The following is a 13915-nucleotide window of genomic DNA, read 5'->3' as shown; positions in this document are numbered from 1 at the left end:
GGGAGGGCCGGAGCCGGAGTCGCGCCGCCGCTGCGCCGGGCACGCCGCACCGCCGCGATGGATCTATTCGACTTTTTCCGGGACTGGGACTTGGAGCAGCAGTGGTAGGTGGGATTTGTGCATTCCCGGGCGCCGCGCTCCCCGGCGGGCTCGGGCTGGCCGCCTTTGTTACGCGGACCGGGCTGTCGGGGGGCGCCGGGACGCCCTTCCGCTCGCGCCAGGCCACCTGGGCTCGGCCGCAGAGACCCTCCGTCGGGGCCGGCGCGGGGAGGGAGGGCGCGGGTCCCGGGAGCGTCGCTGCCCCTCCGAGTCCAGATAGTTGCGTTTTGCCCGAATGGCATTCCAAGCCGCCCGACCGGGCCCGGGGTGCTTCCCGAGCTGCGCCCTGAGGCTGCCCGCCCCCGGGGCCCCAACTTTCCCGGGGCCCAGGCAGCGAGGACGGACATGCGGGTCCCCCGCTGGCTCTGGTCGCCCACCCTTCCGCCACCACCGGTCCCCCACCCTTCCGCCGCCACCTCCATCCCCGCGACGCGCGGCGCGCACCTTCCCTCTACCGGCTCAGCCCAAGTGTCCCCACTCGGGCGCGCGGCGCGGCTCGGGGGCCACCGCGCGGGGATCCGGCTCCGGCCGAGCTCGGCGCTCGCCTTGCCAGGCGGAGGATGTTTGAAGTTGGCCCCCCGAAGTCGGCCGTCCGACGTAAAGACACATTGAATTCCTGGCTGGACCCCTGTCCTCTCCCATTGGGAGGCAGCCGTAGGATTGTGTCAGGACCACGCATCCTGGATGCAAAGGTTTAGTCAGCTCCTGCAAAAATACCATGAACTTGTCGCTGAGCGATGTTTGAAAGATGGTGCAGAGGTGACTGGGAAGCAGGAAAGTTGTTACTCTCGGCGTGCTGTGCGCGCGCGCGTGCATAAATACTGGTATACATATCTATTAACTTTGAAAAAACTTCACCTTCTACTACAAACGTTGCAATTGTTTATTTGTCATAACCTTTTAACGTATCAATATTTCCCACCGCCGAAGGAATTAGATGCAGGGATGGCGCGGCGGTGGCGACTTAGAATTGCACTGTCGGTTAGTGTCTTTTTAAACGTCGTTAAGATAATCTATAGCACTGACCAACAGTGCGAAATCTTTTGCAATGTTGAACTACTAGCGGCCGTTGCCTATGAATGCTGTATATTTTTACAAGGATTTCCTTTGTTGATCTGATATTTTAGGCAAGTTCCTTCTTTTAAAAAGGGTCATACGCTTAACCAATAGCTTCATTATGCCAATCATGACTCCTTTAGCTGCAAATCCAAGATAATCAGAACTTGAATACATTTTATTTTACAGGCATTCCGGGTAAATCCTTGAAACCACAAATTACCATGTATCAATATTAATCTGGACGTTTTTGATCTCATGCAGGGTTTTATCAGCTCTGCAGAAAAACATAACATTTAAAAAAAAAAACACAATGTTGTTATTTAAAAGTAACAATTACAATGAAATTACTGTTCAATTAAATATTATGCTCTTGCACATAGCCTTTACTCTGCTGCTCTAATTTATTTTGCGGGCAACTGATAACCACAGCATTACGATTTGCATATAATTTTCCTAATGTATGATGTGGGTAACATCATTAATAACATACATTGTTATAACTGATTTCCTGCGTGTAGTTCAAGTGTTAAACATGTACAAGGTACTCGGTTTTTAAAAAGCATGTTTATTGCATTATTTTAATTTCAGTTAATATTAGGCATGTGTAGCTGCATATTTACAGAGGCTCGGTTTTAGGGTTAATTTCTTTTTTCACAAAGATGCACCACCACCCCCCTTTTAGAGGCAATCTTTTTTTTTTTTTTTTAAAGGAAAAGGCAAACCTTCCCCCTCCCCCCCCAGTTCCCTAGCTATGCCTCATCAATGAAGAAGCATACAGACCTGGATACTCCGTGACTATTATGTGAATAAAGATAAATTAGTATAACACGTCTGCATAAAGAAGCTTGCCTTTTCCCTCCGTGCACGTGCTCCAGGACAATTTCTCCTTCTTACTGTTTGATTGTGATGGGCAAGCTTCCTTATACATCTGTGTTGATAAACATTTGTAATGCAGTTGTGCTTCTGTGTTTTATACACCCCCACAGAGGAAAGGAACATAAATATGACATTAGCAGATGAACTAAAATACTTGACATTGTCTGGAATAGAAGTCGGTACCTTTCCAAAGTCTCTTTGCACATCCAGAGCATGCCAGTTTCATGTTCGTGACGTGTTGCTTTCCTCTCCTTGGGAGTAGCTGCTTAGAGTGATGGTACCCTCTCCCTCCCAGGGAGGAAAAGGCACCAGCCAAGTTAAGGATCTCATTTACAGTGGACTGTTCTTAACATTCACTTGTGGAGCAGAAAGCTATGAGCTATCGCCACTGCAGCCTGAGCTGTCTAACAATCAGTGGATGAGGGCAGCTTAAAAACAAACTCATTTTCCTAGACATGATGAATAAAGCCTTTCCCCACGCAGGCATATGTGTTATTTGCAAACACTTGACTATAGTAAACAAAAAGCGTGTGCCCATTTATAAACACACACAGATGAATGCACGCGGAAGAGTATGAGGTATAGACGACGCAGCGTGCATGTATACGCGGGGCATGGTGGGGCAGGGGTGGGGGGCTTGCATGCCTAACAGAACAATCTGCCACAAACTGCCAGAATATCTTCATGGGTCACGTTCTGGACGCCATTAAAGGACCAAAGCTCAAGTTCTTTAAGATTCCTGGCTGAATTGAGCAATGCTCACCTGAGTTTGAATTTAATATGAACCATTCTGTGACAGAGAAGGAAGGCACAGATGTCTGTGTGCACCAAGACACCACTTGCTCTTACAAAAGAGACAGATCATGAAAACAAAATCAGACTTCATGTTTTGAATCATTCCCTAGCTTGCCTGTGATAAGCAAGGCAATGAACTCGAGAGGTGTCTAGAGATCAAGTAAGTGGCTAGATTTGAACTTGTTTACCAGCAGTGGGGATGCCCGGGGGGAATACAAACAAATTCCGGGGGCCGCCAAGGTGTGCAGCCATTCAGTCTAGCAAGCACCCCCTGCCAGTATTGATGAGGAACTGCTCTGTGACAGGTGCTGTGAGGGGATGTGCTCATCATCTTTTTGTTATTAAAGATCGAAGGACAGAGACAATACAGAAACGGACACGTTCTTCAAAAAAAATAAAATGAAGGGAACACCGCCAATGATAGGCAAATGCGAATGTGAAAAAGCCCAGTGCAAACTGTAGTGCCGCGAAGGCCGGCATCCATGGTTTGTAGTTTTTATGTGCTGTCTCGCAAGTAGCCTAATTAGAGGCGAGATTGCAAACGGGCAGTTATACAGGAAGAGACTTCAACTCGCTAAACCGTTATATAAATAGAAAGTTCAAAGGTCCATGTGGGGCTGTCGAGGCTGAGAGGGGGCCATGTGCCAGCCAGGCTTCTCCTGGGCGGCTGCAGGCAGTCCCCGGGGCCTGCCCCAGCAGCCCCCACTTTCCACAGTTTTCCTCGACCTTGGGGGGCCGGGGAGGCCTGCTTTCCAGACAAAAGTGAAGTGTTTCCCACGCACTGCAGCAGCCCCGCCGCCCCCTGCTGCCTGCGCTCTCAGGTCTGCGGAGACCTTGTTAGCTGCAATCCTCCGGAAGCTTGGACCCCACTGTTTATGGATGGGAAGGTGTGGGAGGGAGAGGCAAGGCGACCTTGGCCACCCTGGGGCTGCTAGGTCCGAGGGGGAGTCCAAAGGGGAGCGCATCCCATTTTGGCGAGGGCCCGCAGCTTCCCAGGGTTTCTCCTTCTCTAGCTCCATCCATTTATCTTTTCCCTTCTCCCTGTTTGTCATCCTTAGAAGGAGGGCCATCTCTGGTCTGGCTTCTTTGCTAGTACTATAGGCATTCTCCAGTGTGTTAGAGCATTCATTCAGCAAACCATCTTGGGGTGAGTTTCTTAAGGGAATGTACAGGGAGGAGAGATTTAAGGTGGTGGTGAAATTAGCTAGTGATAAGCTCTCCTCTAAACTCCTCCCCAAAGCCCCCCAAAGAATGCAGGCTATCACAGTACATCTTAAAAAGCTCATCTATTGGGAAGAAAATTATCTCATGTTAGAAATCAGTTTAATGATACATGAATTGTTTTGCTAATGATTCAGTCAAGCATTTAACAACTTTAAAATATACAAATCAAGATTGAAAATGACTGCCTCAAAAATGAATCTGTCATTATAGACATAAATAAGATTCCAAACATTTAAGCATTTTGTAGATGGATAAAAATTATATTGTATTTAAACATGCTAATTATTGTTGAATAGAAATAGCTTTAATGTGCTGAACCTTTTTTTATGCCCATTTATTCTTAGCTAAGACTACTTCATACATGCAGAATTTGCACATGTTTAGTATTATTTCAGAAGCATAAAAGTTCAATAAAATGGCCATCTGTGGAACAATCTAGAAGCTGGAGTCCTAGGAGCTTTTAGCTGTAGGTCATACCTCAAAGAGGGAAACCGTCCTATACTCGATTAGTCTGTCCTGTAGACAAAACAGTTGGTCCAGTGGCTCCATTTTTTGCTTTTAATTTTGTCTTTCTTTTTGTGATTGCTGTGAGATCAAGAAAAAAAAAATGTTTTAAAAACTTCTGTTTGCTGATCCACGGAAAACAGCATATGGCTGATTAAAGAAGTCAACACCACAACTTAGAGAAAGCTTTTCTCTCTCTCTGTCTCTGTGCGTGTGCGTGCGTGTGTGTGTGTGTTTCATCTATAGGTAGAAATCACCATCATCATTACCACTATTATGTGAGTATTTGCTCTGTGCCTCAAGCTATGGACTAAATGCTTTCAATACTCAATCTCCCTTAATCCTTCCAATGACTTCATTAGAGAGGAACGGTTCTGATCCCTCTTTTACAGAGGAAGTAACAAAATCACACAGCTACTCAGTGAGGCAACCTGGGCTTCGGCCTTGCTGGAGCTGGCCCCAGAGCCTGTGTCATTAACAACTGACATCCCGGCCCAGGCCTTCCCGCATGCAGAAGGCTTTCCCATATGTCATCTCATTTGATCCTTGTCAGTTGGAAAGCGCAGGTGTTCCTCCCATTTTAAAGATGAGGAAACTCCATCCTAGAGGTTGTGTGACCCACCTAAGCCCTGCTCCTGGGCGAGCCAGGTAAAAAGTGCACATCTCCCAACCGCCAACCACGTGCCTGCCCACAAAACCTCATTGCCTATTATTTATTGTTGCCATGCGGGCCCAAGACCTTAGTTCTTACTCGACCAAGTGAATTGGATTATGTATATCATACTTGTGTACAAATTATCTGTGGAATTGCCATGTAATTGACCAGCCATGGAACTTGTTTTTCCTTTTAATTACAAACAAACACCACTGCATGTACTGATGCAATCTCTTAGCCCTTCTTCTGTGGATGCCTCTTCGATGGAAATGTGTGCATGGCAAATTGTATGTAAAAAGAAGCAAAACTCAAGTCCTTGAAAACTATCCATTGAAATTGGTTTCCCTTATTTTTGAAAGTGTGATGCTTGAACATCAAGAAGACCAGAGTATATCTGTCTGGTTGATTCAGAGCCTCAGAGCTAGGTATAGGAGGTAGAGGACATTTCTTTCCAAAGCTTTGTAGTTCACCATATCTATTATTTGGTTCGATCCTCACAACAGTGCTGGGGGGATGGGCGTTGCCAGGACTGGCATTATTAGCTCTATTTTGTAGATGAGAAAGCTGGGTTCAGAAAGATTAAGTGACTTGTGTAAGTTAGCATAGTAAGTGGATGATCCTGGGTTCTTGTTTGTCGCGCTTTTCATTGCTTCACCACTGTTGCGTTAAGTCGCTTATGTTTAAATCTGCACATTGCTTCCTCGAGAATGGTGCATCGCCTTCTCACACCACCTAGCACCATGCCTTCCCCATCGCACATGCTCAACAAGTATCTGTTGCTTGATGTTCAAGCTACACTCAGCTCAAAGACTGTTCCGTGCAAATGCATGTACCTTTCAAAGAGAGTTGCTTAGTAAATCCTGGTGATAATACTGGCCCTCTGCTTGTCTGATAGTGTTTTAATTCTTTTCAAGTCTCTTAGTTCATCTGATCTCTTCTGCAGAAAATAATGAGATAAAAGACTGGTTAAAGAGGCTTAACAGGAAAAGGCAAAATTAGGACCCATGTTAATGGTGTGATTTAGAAAAGAGAATGTCTAAGATGTGTGCAGAACGGAAAAAAGGCTAACAGGAAAGAATAACTTTCGGGGCACAGGGGCACAGGAGTCAACGGACTGGGATTGGGTCTCAGTCTGGACGGAGAACATTAAAGAAGAATGTGTGACAAAAATCGGAAGAAGGATTGAGTGGTCGGAGGGTTGGGATTCCTCCAGCTTTCCTTGGGTTTCAGCCTTTATGACTTGTATTTCATCACGAGAAGGCTGTTTTTCTACTTAACTGTAGCAGATCCACACCATAAATTCTCATGACTGTTAAACAAAGGTCCAGCACTGGGTTCCTCTAATGTAAAACTTTTATGTTGCACTTTAATGAAATTTTATATGCATGTTCGAAGCAAGGCACACTTTACACCGTGAAGAGAGTGATGCCCTGAATTGTTGAATTTATTTTAAAGTAAATCTTTTCGATGACCTTAGCTGCTAACATCTACCTACCTGCTGAGCTGAGAAAAATTATCTGAGAGCTTAAATAAAATGGCATGATTTAAGCAGAGCTGACAATAGCTCTACAGCTAGAATCTGATTTTGATTATGGATTGCCTGGTTTATGGAATGTTATTTTTTTATATACCTGTACATTTCGAATCGTTTGAAATAGCAAATCAGCTAGTGATTTAAAGTAATCTTTGATTTGGTTCTTCAATAGACATGTGCTGGTCTATAAAGGTATAAAAGTCACAAATTGGGAAATAAGCAAAGGAAACAGGTTGTGTTTTCATTACAAACTCAAAATCACTCCTCTGATTATTTTTTCAGTGTTCCTTTTGCTGGAAAAAAAAAATAAAAGAAAAAAACACATTACTTCCATCCTATGAAGAATGGTTTCTTTTGTCAGATTTCCAAGTAACAGTTCTCAGCATTGTCCTACCATCTTCAGAAACAGATACTGGTTCTCTTGGTGACCTTTATTAAAGTATACGCCCGGAGTCAGAATTTTGTGTTTTGTAGGCAATGGGAATAACATTGGCATGGCTTATTTTTATATTAATAAAATAAAAATAACAAAATACTTACTTTGTAATGGTGCTGAAATTACAGTCTCAGCCTTCACAATCATTGGAAGGAGAATTTTTCCAGGAGTCTGATGTCTTCTGGGTCCTTTGGGTCTCCAGTACAGTTTGATCAAACCAACCAGGCAGACAGAATGTGTCATGAGGTCAGTTTAACTTCCAGTCTGTGGCAATATGTACATGACAAGCTCACTACCTGTTGAACAATGAAAAATTCAATCACATAGGCTTTCCTTCCCCCTCCAGGATGTCAGTCAACTAATTTGTAGTTGTTTTTTTTTTTTTTTTAATAAATTAATTTTCTAAAGGGACTGATTGTTCTCCTGCCAGGTCGGCACAGCCACAGTAACTGAATTAAATGCAAGGGTGGTGGATGTTTTCATGAAGTGCCACAGAATCATGAAGAGGGCTCATCAATGAGCCATTATTTATTTGCTGGCAAAATGCTTGGCTATCATCTGGTCCAAGCCCGTATTGTACAGATGAGGAAATCGAGGCCCAGGATGGGAAAATGACTTGCCCAGGACATACAGTTAATACGTGACAAAGCTGGATATGGAACCTTTGTGCCTGGATTTCTAGCTCAGTGTTTGTCAACTCTATGAAGAAGTGTTTTTATTGCATTCCTCCTCTGTGCCCGAGGTCTCCTCATGGTGCAAACAGTTAAGCTCCTCAGAAGAAAGACCTGGTGATCTGCTTCTGTAAAGACTGCAGCCAAGAAAACCCTATGGAGCAGTTCTGCTCTGAAACACATGGGGTTGCTATGAAGGGAATGGGTTTGGTTTTGGGTGTGGTTTACTCTCTGCCCAGTATTTTGCTAGTCTATCCCTTTAAGGGGGAGGTGAAAGGAATGTTAAAGATGACCTCCGACCTCAAGAACTTGACACTGGAATGTAGGACTAGATTTGGGGAAATAGTGTGACATGGATGGAAGTACAGTAGGAATTCTGGGAGTGAGAGAGAATGAGGGCTAGAGTGGGCAGAAAAATCGCCATCGATGTCCATGAAACTCTTTTAGTGCCATTAGCATGGTCCAGAGTGAGGGGGAAGGCCAGAAATTTGGTTTGTTTAGAAGACCAGGAGCATCCACCATTCAATACTGAGCAATTGATTTTGGACCCTGAGTTACCTGGTTTGACAGTGGCTCATGATCATGATACTTGCCAAAGCCATGTTTTGCTTTGCGAATGGAGTATTCTCATTAAAGCTGACCAACATTTGCTGAGGGACAACTACAGAACTCTTGTCAAGTATTTTGAGCTACAGAAATATTTATGCGAACATTCTACAAAGAAATACCAAATGAAAATTGGTTTCCCTGAAACAATTGAAACAAATGTTTGTAAATTGGTGCAATTGCTAGCAAAATAGGTATTTTTCAAAAGATGCATATACTGTAGCTCTTGAGATATACTCAAATATATTGTTCCTTTTGTTATTTCTCCTCTTACAAAAAATAACTCTTTTGTTTGGAAAGTGTGTACCAATATTTTACCTGCTATATTTTTTCCTCTAAAAATTTAGTGTGGATATGGTACCATCTGACTGGTGTTCACATCTGCGTTTGTGATTATTGTGGTCACCAAATAATTCTTTGTCTGGTTATCTCATCCTTTAAATCTCAGCTCTACCTCAAGGAAGCCTCTAGCTGCAATCTTCCCACCTCCCTTGCTCTCCAAATACACATACCCCTGCTCAGCTGGGCTCCCATACTGCCCTGAGCAGACTTCTACCTGGGCTTGATCATACTTCCCTGCTTCTCTGTCTCCTACATGTGCCTGAGTTGTATTAAGGGATGAGAATTTGTTTTTATTTCTGTATAGTGCCTGGCCAGACCAAGAGCCTCTCTTGGTTTCCAGGGCTGCTGTAACAAAATACCACGAAGTGGGTGCCTTATAAGATGAAAAATTCATTCTCTCACAGTTCTGGAGGCTAGGAGTCCAAATTCAGGGTGTCAGCAAGTTCAAGTTCTCTCTGAAGACTCTAGGGGAAGATCCTTCCTTGTCTCTCCCAATTACTGGTAGCCCTAGGCATTCCTTGGGTTGTAGATGCCTGTTCACATGGCCCTCTTCCCTCTGTCTGCCTCTGTGTTTGTTTCTTCTCCTCTTTTATAGGACCCCACTCAGATGGGATTAGGGCCCACCCTACTTGAGTATGACTTCATGTGAACTGATAACATCTTCAAAGACCCTCTTTCCAAACAAGGTCATGTTCACAAGTGCCAGGGGTTAAACTTCACCGTATCTTTTTGGAGGACACTATTCTATTCACAACAGAACCTAATGCAGCCAATTCAGAGTAAAGCATCATTCGTTCATTGACTCTGGCACTATGTTAGGCCTTCAAAGTGTTCACTCTAGGTAAGAAAACATAATACTAATAGTAATGATAATAATAGTAAAAAGAATAATTAAAGCTAACATTTCCTATGTGACAGACTCCTGTTTGTATTACCTGATTTCCTTACTTTACAGAAGAGGACACTGGAACAGAGTGGTTCAGCAATTATCCAAGGTCACAAGCTTTCCTTCCCCCTGGGGAAGAAATACCCTGGGATAGATGCCATGACAGTGGCTAGCCCTGCATGCAATGGGCTGAGGCTTTTGCCACACATCATTCATATTTCTAAACAATCATTGGGTTTAAGTTCATAACGAATTATGATGTGTAACTAACTAGATGTCTGTTCCAACAAGAGATACGCACTTCCATGTCTCTTCTCGTGTACGCACCAGATTCTGTGCTGGGGAGCAAGGAGCATCATCTGTCAGCTTGGACTTAATTCACACTTGACAGGAAAGGGAACTCATGAGGGTGGAGATTTTTGTTGGGTTTATTCACTGCTGCGTCCCCAGTAGTTGGAACAGTGCCTGGCACACAGTAGGTACTCAATAACTTTTTGTTGAATAAGCCTTTCAAGACTCAATTATGTTCTCCTTTGAATTTTTTGTTGATACCATGTATTTTCACTAATGGAAAGCATGCTGATTAAAGTACCAATTCAGAATTTTTGTTATGATTTATGGATTTCGATACTGATTATCTAGGATCACATGTGTCCCATGGGACCCTGGACGTCGTAAATCCTGCCAATCTGAGTCAATGATAAAATCATTTATTTTTTAAAATTTTATTTCTTGAATTATCTGCAAAACGTGAGCTAAAACATGAAGGCACCTGGCAATGACTGCGCATACGTTTTATTCTAGTCTCCTTCTTTTTAGCCTTTTTAATTATTTTTCATGAAACTGTTCACAGCATGGTACAATGCATTCTTCCTTACTGCAAAAACAGTACTTACAGCCTAAATAAATAAAGCCAAGAGATTTTTTATCTCGGGGAAGTTACCACCGCAATGCATTCTTCATTACAGCAAAAGCAGTAATGCCAGGCCAAATAAATAAAACTAAAGAAAATTGAATCTCAAGAAAATTACCACTACTGTGTATTCTTCAGAGCAAAAGCAGTACTAACAGCTAAGAAGCAGAAACAGCTGCCTTGGAACACTGCAGAACCGCTCACAGTGGTGCATTCCACCTGCTGCATGTGGAAGCAATGATTGGGCCCTAAGATTGAATGCAAGATTAAGAATAACTTATAGGAGTTCACGTTTCTTGAAAAGTACCACTGCAGTGCATTATTCCTTATTGGAAAAGCATTATTTACTGTTCAGAAGCTAGAAAAGGAGGGAGCCAGTAACACCTAGATACAAGGAATGGCATAAAGGAGAAAATGGCCACTATGACTGAATGAAGACTGGCAATAGCTTATTCTTGTGATGAATACATTCTCACAAGAACATAGTAACTGGGAAAATAGTGAGGAGGCTTATCTCACAGAAATAAAGGCAAACCTGTCAAAAGTTTAGAAAATTCACACATCTAAGAGGCGTCACCTGAGACAATGCTCAACCTACACAAAAATGAGGCTCCAACTCAGGGTTCTTGAGTTTCACACATTTCAAAAGGCTCCCACGTTGAGGCTAAACATGTTAAAATTGGGCTACCACCATCACAAAGAACTCCAGAGGCATACAAGTGGTTAGGATACCGTATGTCCCACTGGTCAGGAAAGGGATAAATAGATGAATTAATATACAATAACCTGCTTAACGCTTTACGTTACCAAATTTGTGAGGTGGTAGCTCAGAGGTGCAAGAATGAGGTCTCAGAGAAGGACTAAAATCGGAATGGTAAGACAGGTAGGTAGAGGTTGGTGTGTCGTCTTGCAGTCAACAGATATTTTCCTGAAAAAGCATAGTTATTACAATTTTATAAATTAAATGTTCCATACATGCATCTGACTTGCCGGGAATCCTGTGGTGAATTCTTTGTTGATGTAAGTAATCTCTCCTCAACAGCCCTAACTTGATCTGATTTGTGGTTTTAGATTTTTATATCCAGCATTTTCTTTTTGCAAAATGTATCTACAACAATGGAGCCCTGGTGGCACAGTGGTTAAGAGCTATGGCTGCTAACCAAAAGGTCTGCAGTTTGAATCCACCAGCCACTCCTTGGCAAACCCTATGAGGCAGTTCTGCTGTGTCCTATAGGATCACTATGAGTCAGAATTGACTCGACAGCAAATGGGTTTATCTACAGTAATGCAGTAAGGGTAATTCTGCAGGCTTTTAAAAAATGGTCTTACCTTGTTACCGTCACTTAGAGTGTAGGTGGGGGGAGAACATGCTTTCCACATTGGCTGAGTATTTTCCTCTGCACTTTTACAGCATTGTCTTTTTGGTCCTTGGAGCCAGATGCTTTTACACTTTTATAGCATTGTCTCCTCAGAGCCAATTTTTTTTTTTTAATAGTTCCTGCTTTGGAGGCTAACCTAGGATTTGGGTTTTCCTAACATGTATTTTTGGGCTGAACACATTTTCTATTTATGTCTCTGGAGGATTCAGCTTATTATTTCATCCCAAAGATGTGCAGAAAAGTTTCCGTATGTGTTGATTTTTGAGAACTCTGAAAGGTGGTTCGTGAGTAGGGGTAGGATAACTGGCATTTGCTGGGCATTAGAACATATGATTTACACACATCACCTCATTGAACAACAACCCTAAGAGATAGATGTTTGTACCCCCATTTTACAGACAAGAAAGCTGAGTATCAAAGAGGTGTAGTAGCTTCCCCAAGGTCACGCAATTCGTAAATGTCAGGGACCTGATTCGAACTTGAGTCTGCTGGTTCCAAAGCCTGTGCTTGTCCCACTGCAGAGTCCTGGGATTTGGAAATCAACTGGTAATAGAGGTTGCTGGGAAACATCCAGGTATTAAAAATCATCTTGAAAAACAAAAACATAAAACAAAAAAACCCTAAGCTTTCTTTTATCGTTTGGCAGCGCAAAATTAAAGGTGACATGATGCAGGTCACGATGTTAGAAAGAAAAAGTGATGGAGAAATCTAGGACATTTAAGTGGAGATAAAACACTCGGTTAAATTAGCCAGATGTTAACATAATACTAGGAGAAAAGGGAGGAGCCCTGGTGGTTCAGTGGTTAAGTGCTTGGCTGCTAACCGAAAAGTCACCAGTTCCCCTCCTTGGGAGCAAGATGTGGCCGTCTGCTTCCTTGAAGATTTACAGCCTTGGAAACCCGATGGGGCAGTTCTGCTCTGTCCTGTAGGGTCTGTATGAGTCAGAATCGACTTATGGCAACAGGTAGGAGAGATAGTAGGTACTTAGGAGTCTTTAATAAATTAGGTCTCATAATCAGAAATGACACGTATCTGAGTATTAATTAAAGATCCAGGAGAAACCCAAGAACCACAATGGACCTTTTTTAAAAAATCTATTAATTATTCACTATATTCCTTTTCATACAATTTGACATTTAGATCACTTGGCTTTGAATTCCATAATAGTTTAAACTTCAACGGTGCACGTGTATTCAGACTGCAGGGGGTAGAAGTTCCCATCAAGAATGACGAAGACCATTATCGCTGGATTCTGATGAACATCTTACCCAGAAATTACAATAAAATGATGCACTTCTGTTGCACAGGCTTTTGTAAACAATTGCAGTCAGTCATGTATCTTGTGCAAAACATAGAAATCTGATAAACCTATCCAAAGGCTTGAAAAGTTTAAAGTGAATTCTAAATGTAGATTAGTAGCAAATGATGACAGGCGAGCTAGCATTACCTCAGTTGATTAATTTCTAAGGATACTGGTCAATGATTGTAACCAACAGCTATGCAGAGTAGAATCTTAATGGGATCTGTCAAGATTACATAAAGTAGGGCCTTTGATTTATTTCATAGTTTCTCAAAGCTCAATTTTAACTTCATACAAATAAAGCATTAGTCACCAGGGATAAATGGCACATTGAATAAAGTTGTGATTTTTTTTTTTTGTCTGCTTCTCCTTATCTGGTTTAGTAAATGATTACATCTGCCTTCGTGGTTTAGTCCTATCCTAAGTGCTTGTGGGTAGAGTGGGGTCTTCACATCTCCTGTTTCGTTATCTCAGGAGATGAGACTCGTCCATACAGCCCTTTACCTGCCTCTGGGTTTCTATGGGTGTGTAAGGAAGACTCTCTGGTTCAGGTGGAGTATTGAGAACTTCCAAGTCTATAGTGAGGCTGCCTGAAGGGTTTAAAGACATTGTTACTGTCAATATATGATTAACTGA

General features: G+C 42.8%; 1 protein-coding gene across 1 annotated transcript in view; it reads left to right on the top strand.

The window, feature by feature from the left end:
- The first annotated feature begins 6 nt into the window (after positions 1 to 6).
- Positions 7 to 13915, top strand: part of AFF2 (ALF transcription elongation factor 2) — a 543144-nt gene continuing 529235 nt past the window's right edge. The window contains exon 1 of the mRNA XM_023735455.1: positions 7 to 104. Within this exon, the coding sequence (XP_023591223.1) occupies positions 58 to 104 (47 nt within the window). The 5' untranslated portion in view covers positions 7 to 57. The remainder of the gene's footprint in view (positions 105 to 13915) is intronic.

Source organism: Trichechus manatus, unplaced genomic scaffold (assembly GCF_000243295.1).
Source record: "Trichechus manatus latirostris isolate Lorelei unplaced genomic scaffold, TriManLat1.0 scaffold00079, whole genome shotgun sequence".
Taxonomy (NCBI): Eukaryota; Metazoa; Chordata; class Mammalia; order Sirenia; family Trichechidae; genus Trichechus; species Trichechus manatus.
The sequence above is the reverse complement of the archived record's forward strand: the minus strand, read 5'-3'. Positions and strand labels throughout refer to the sequence as shown.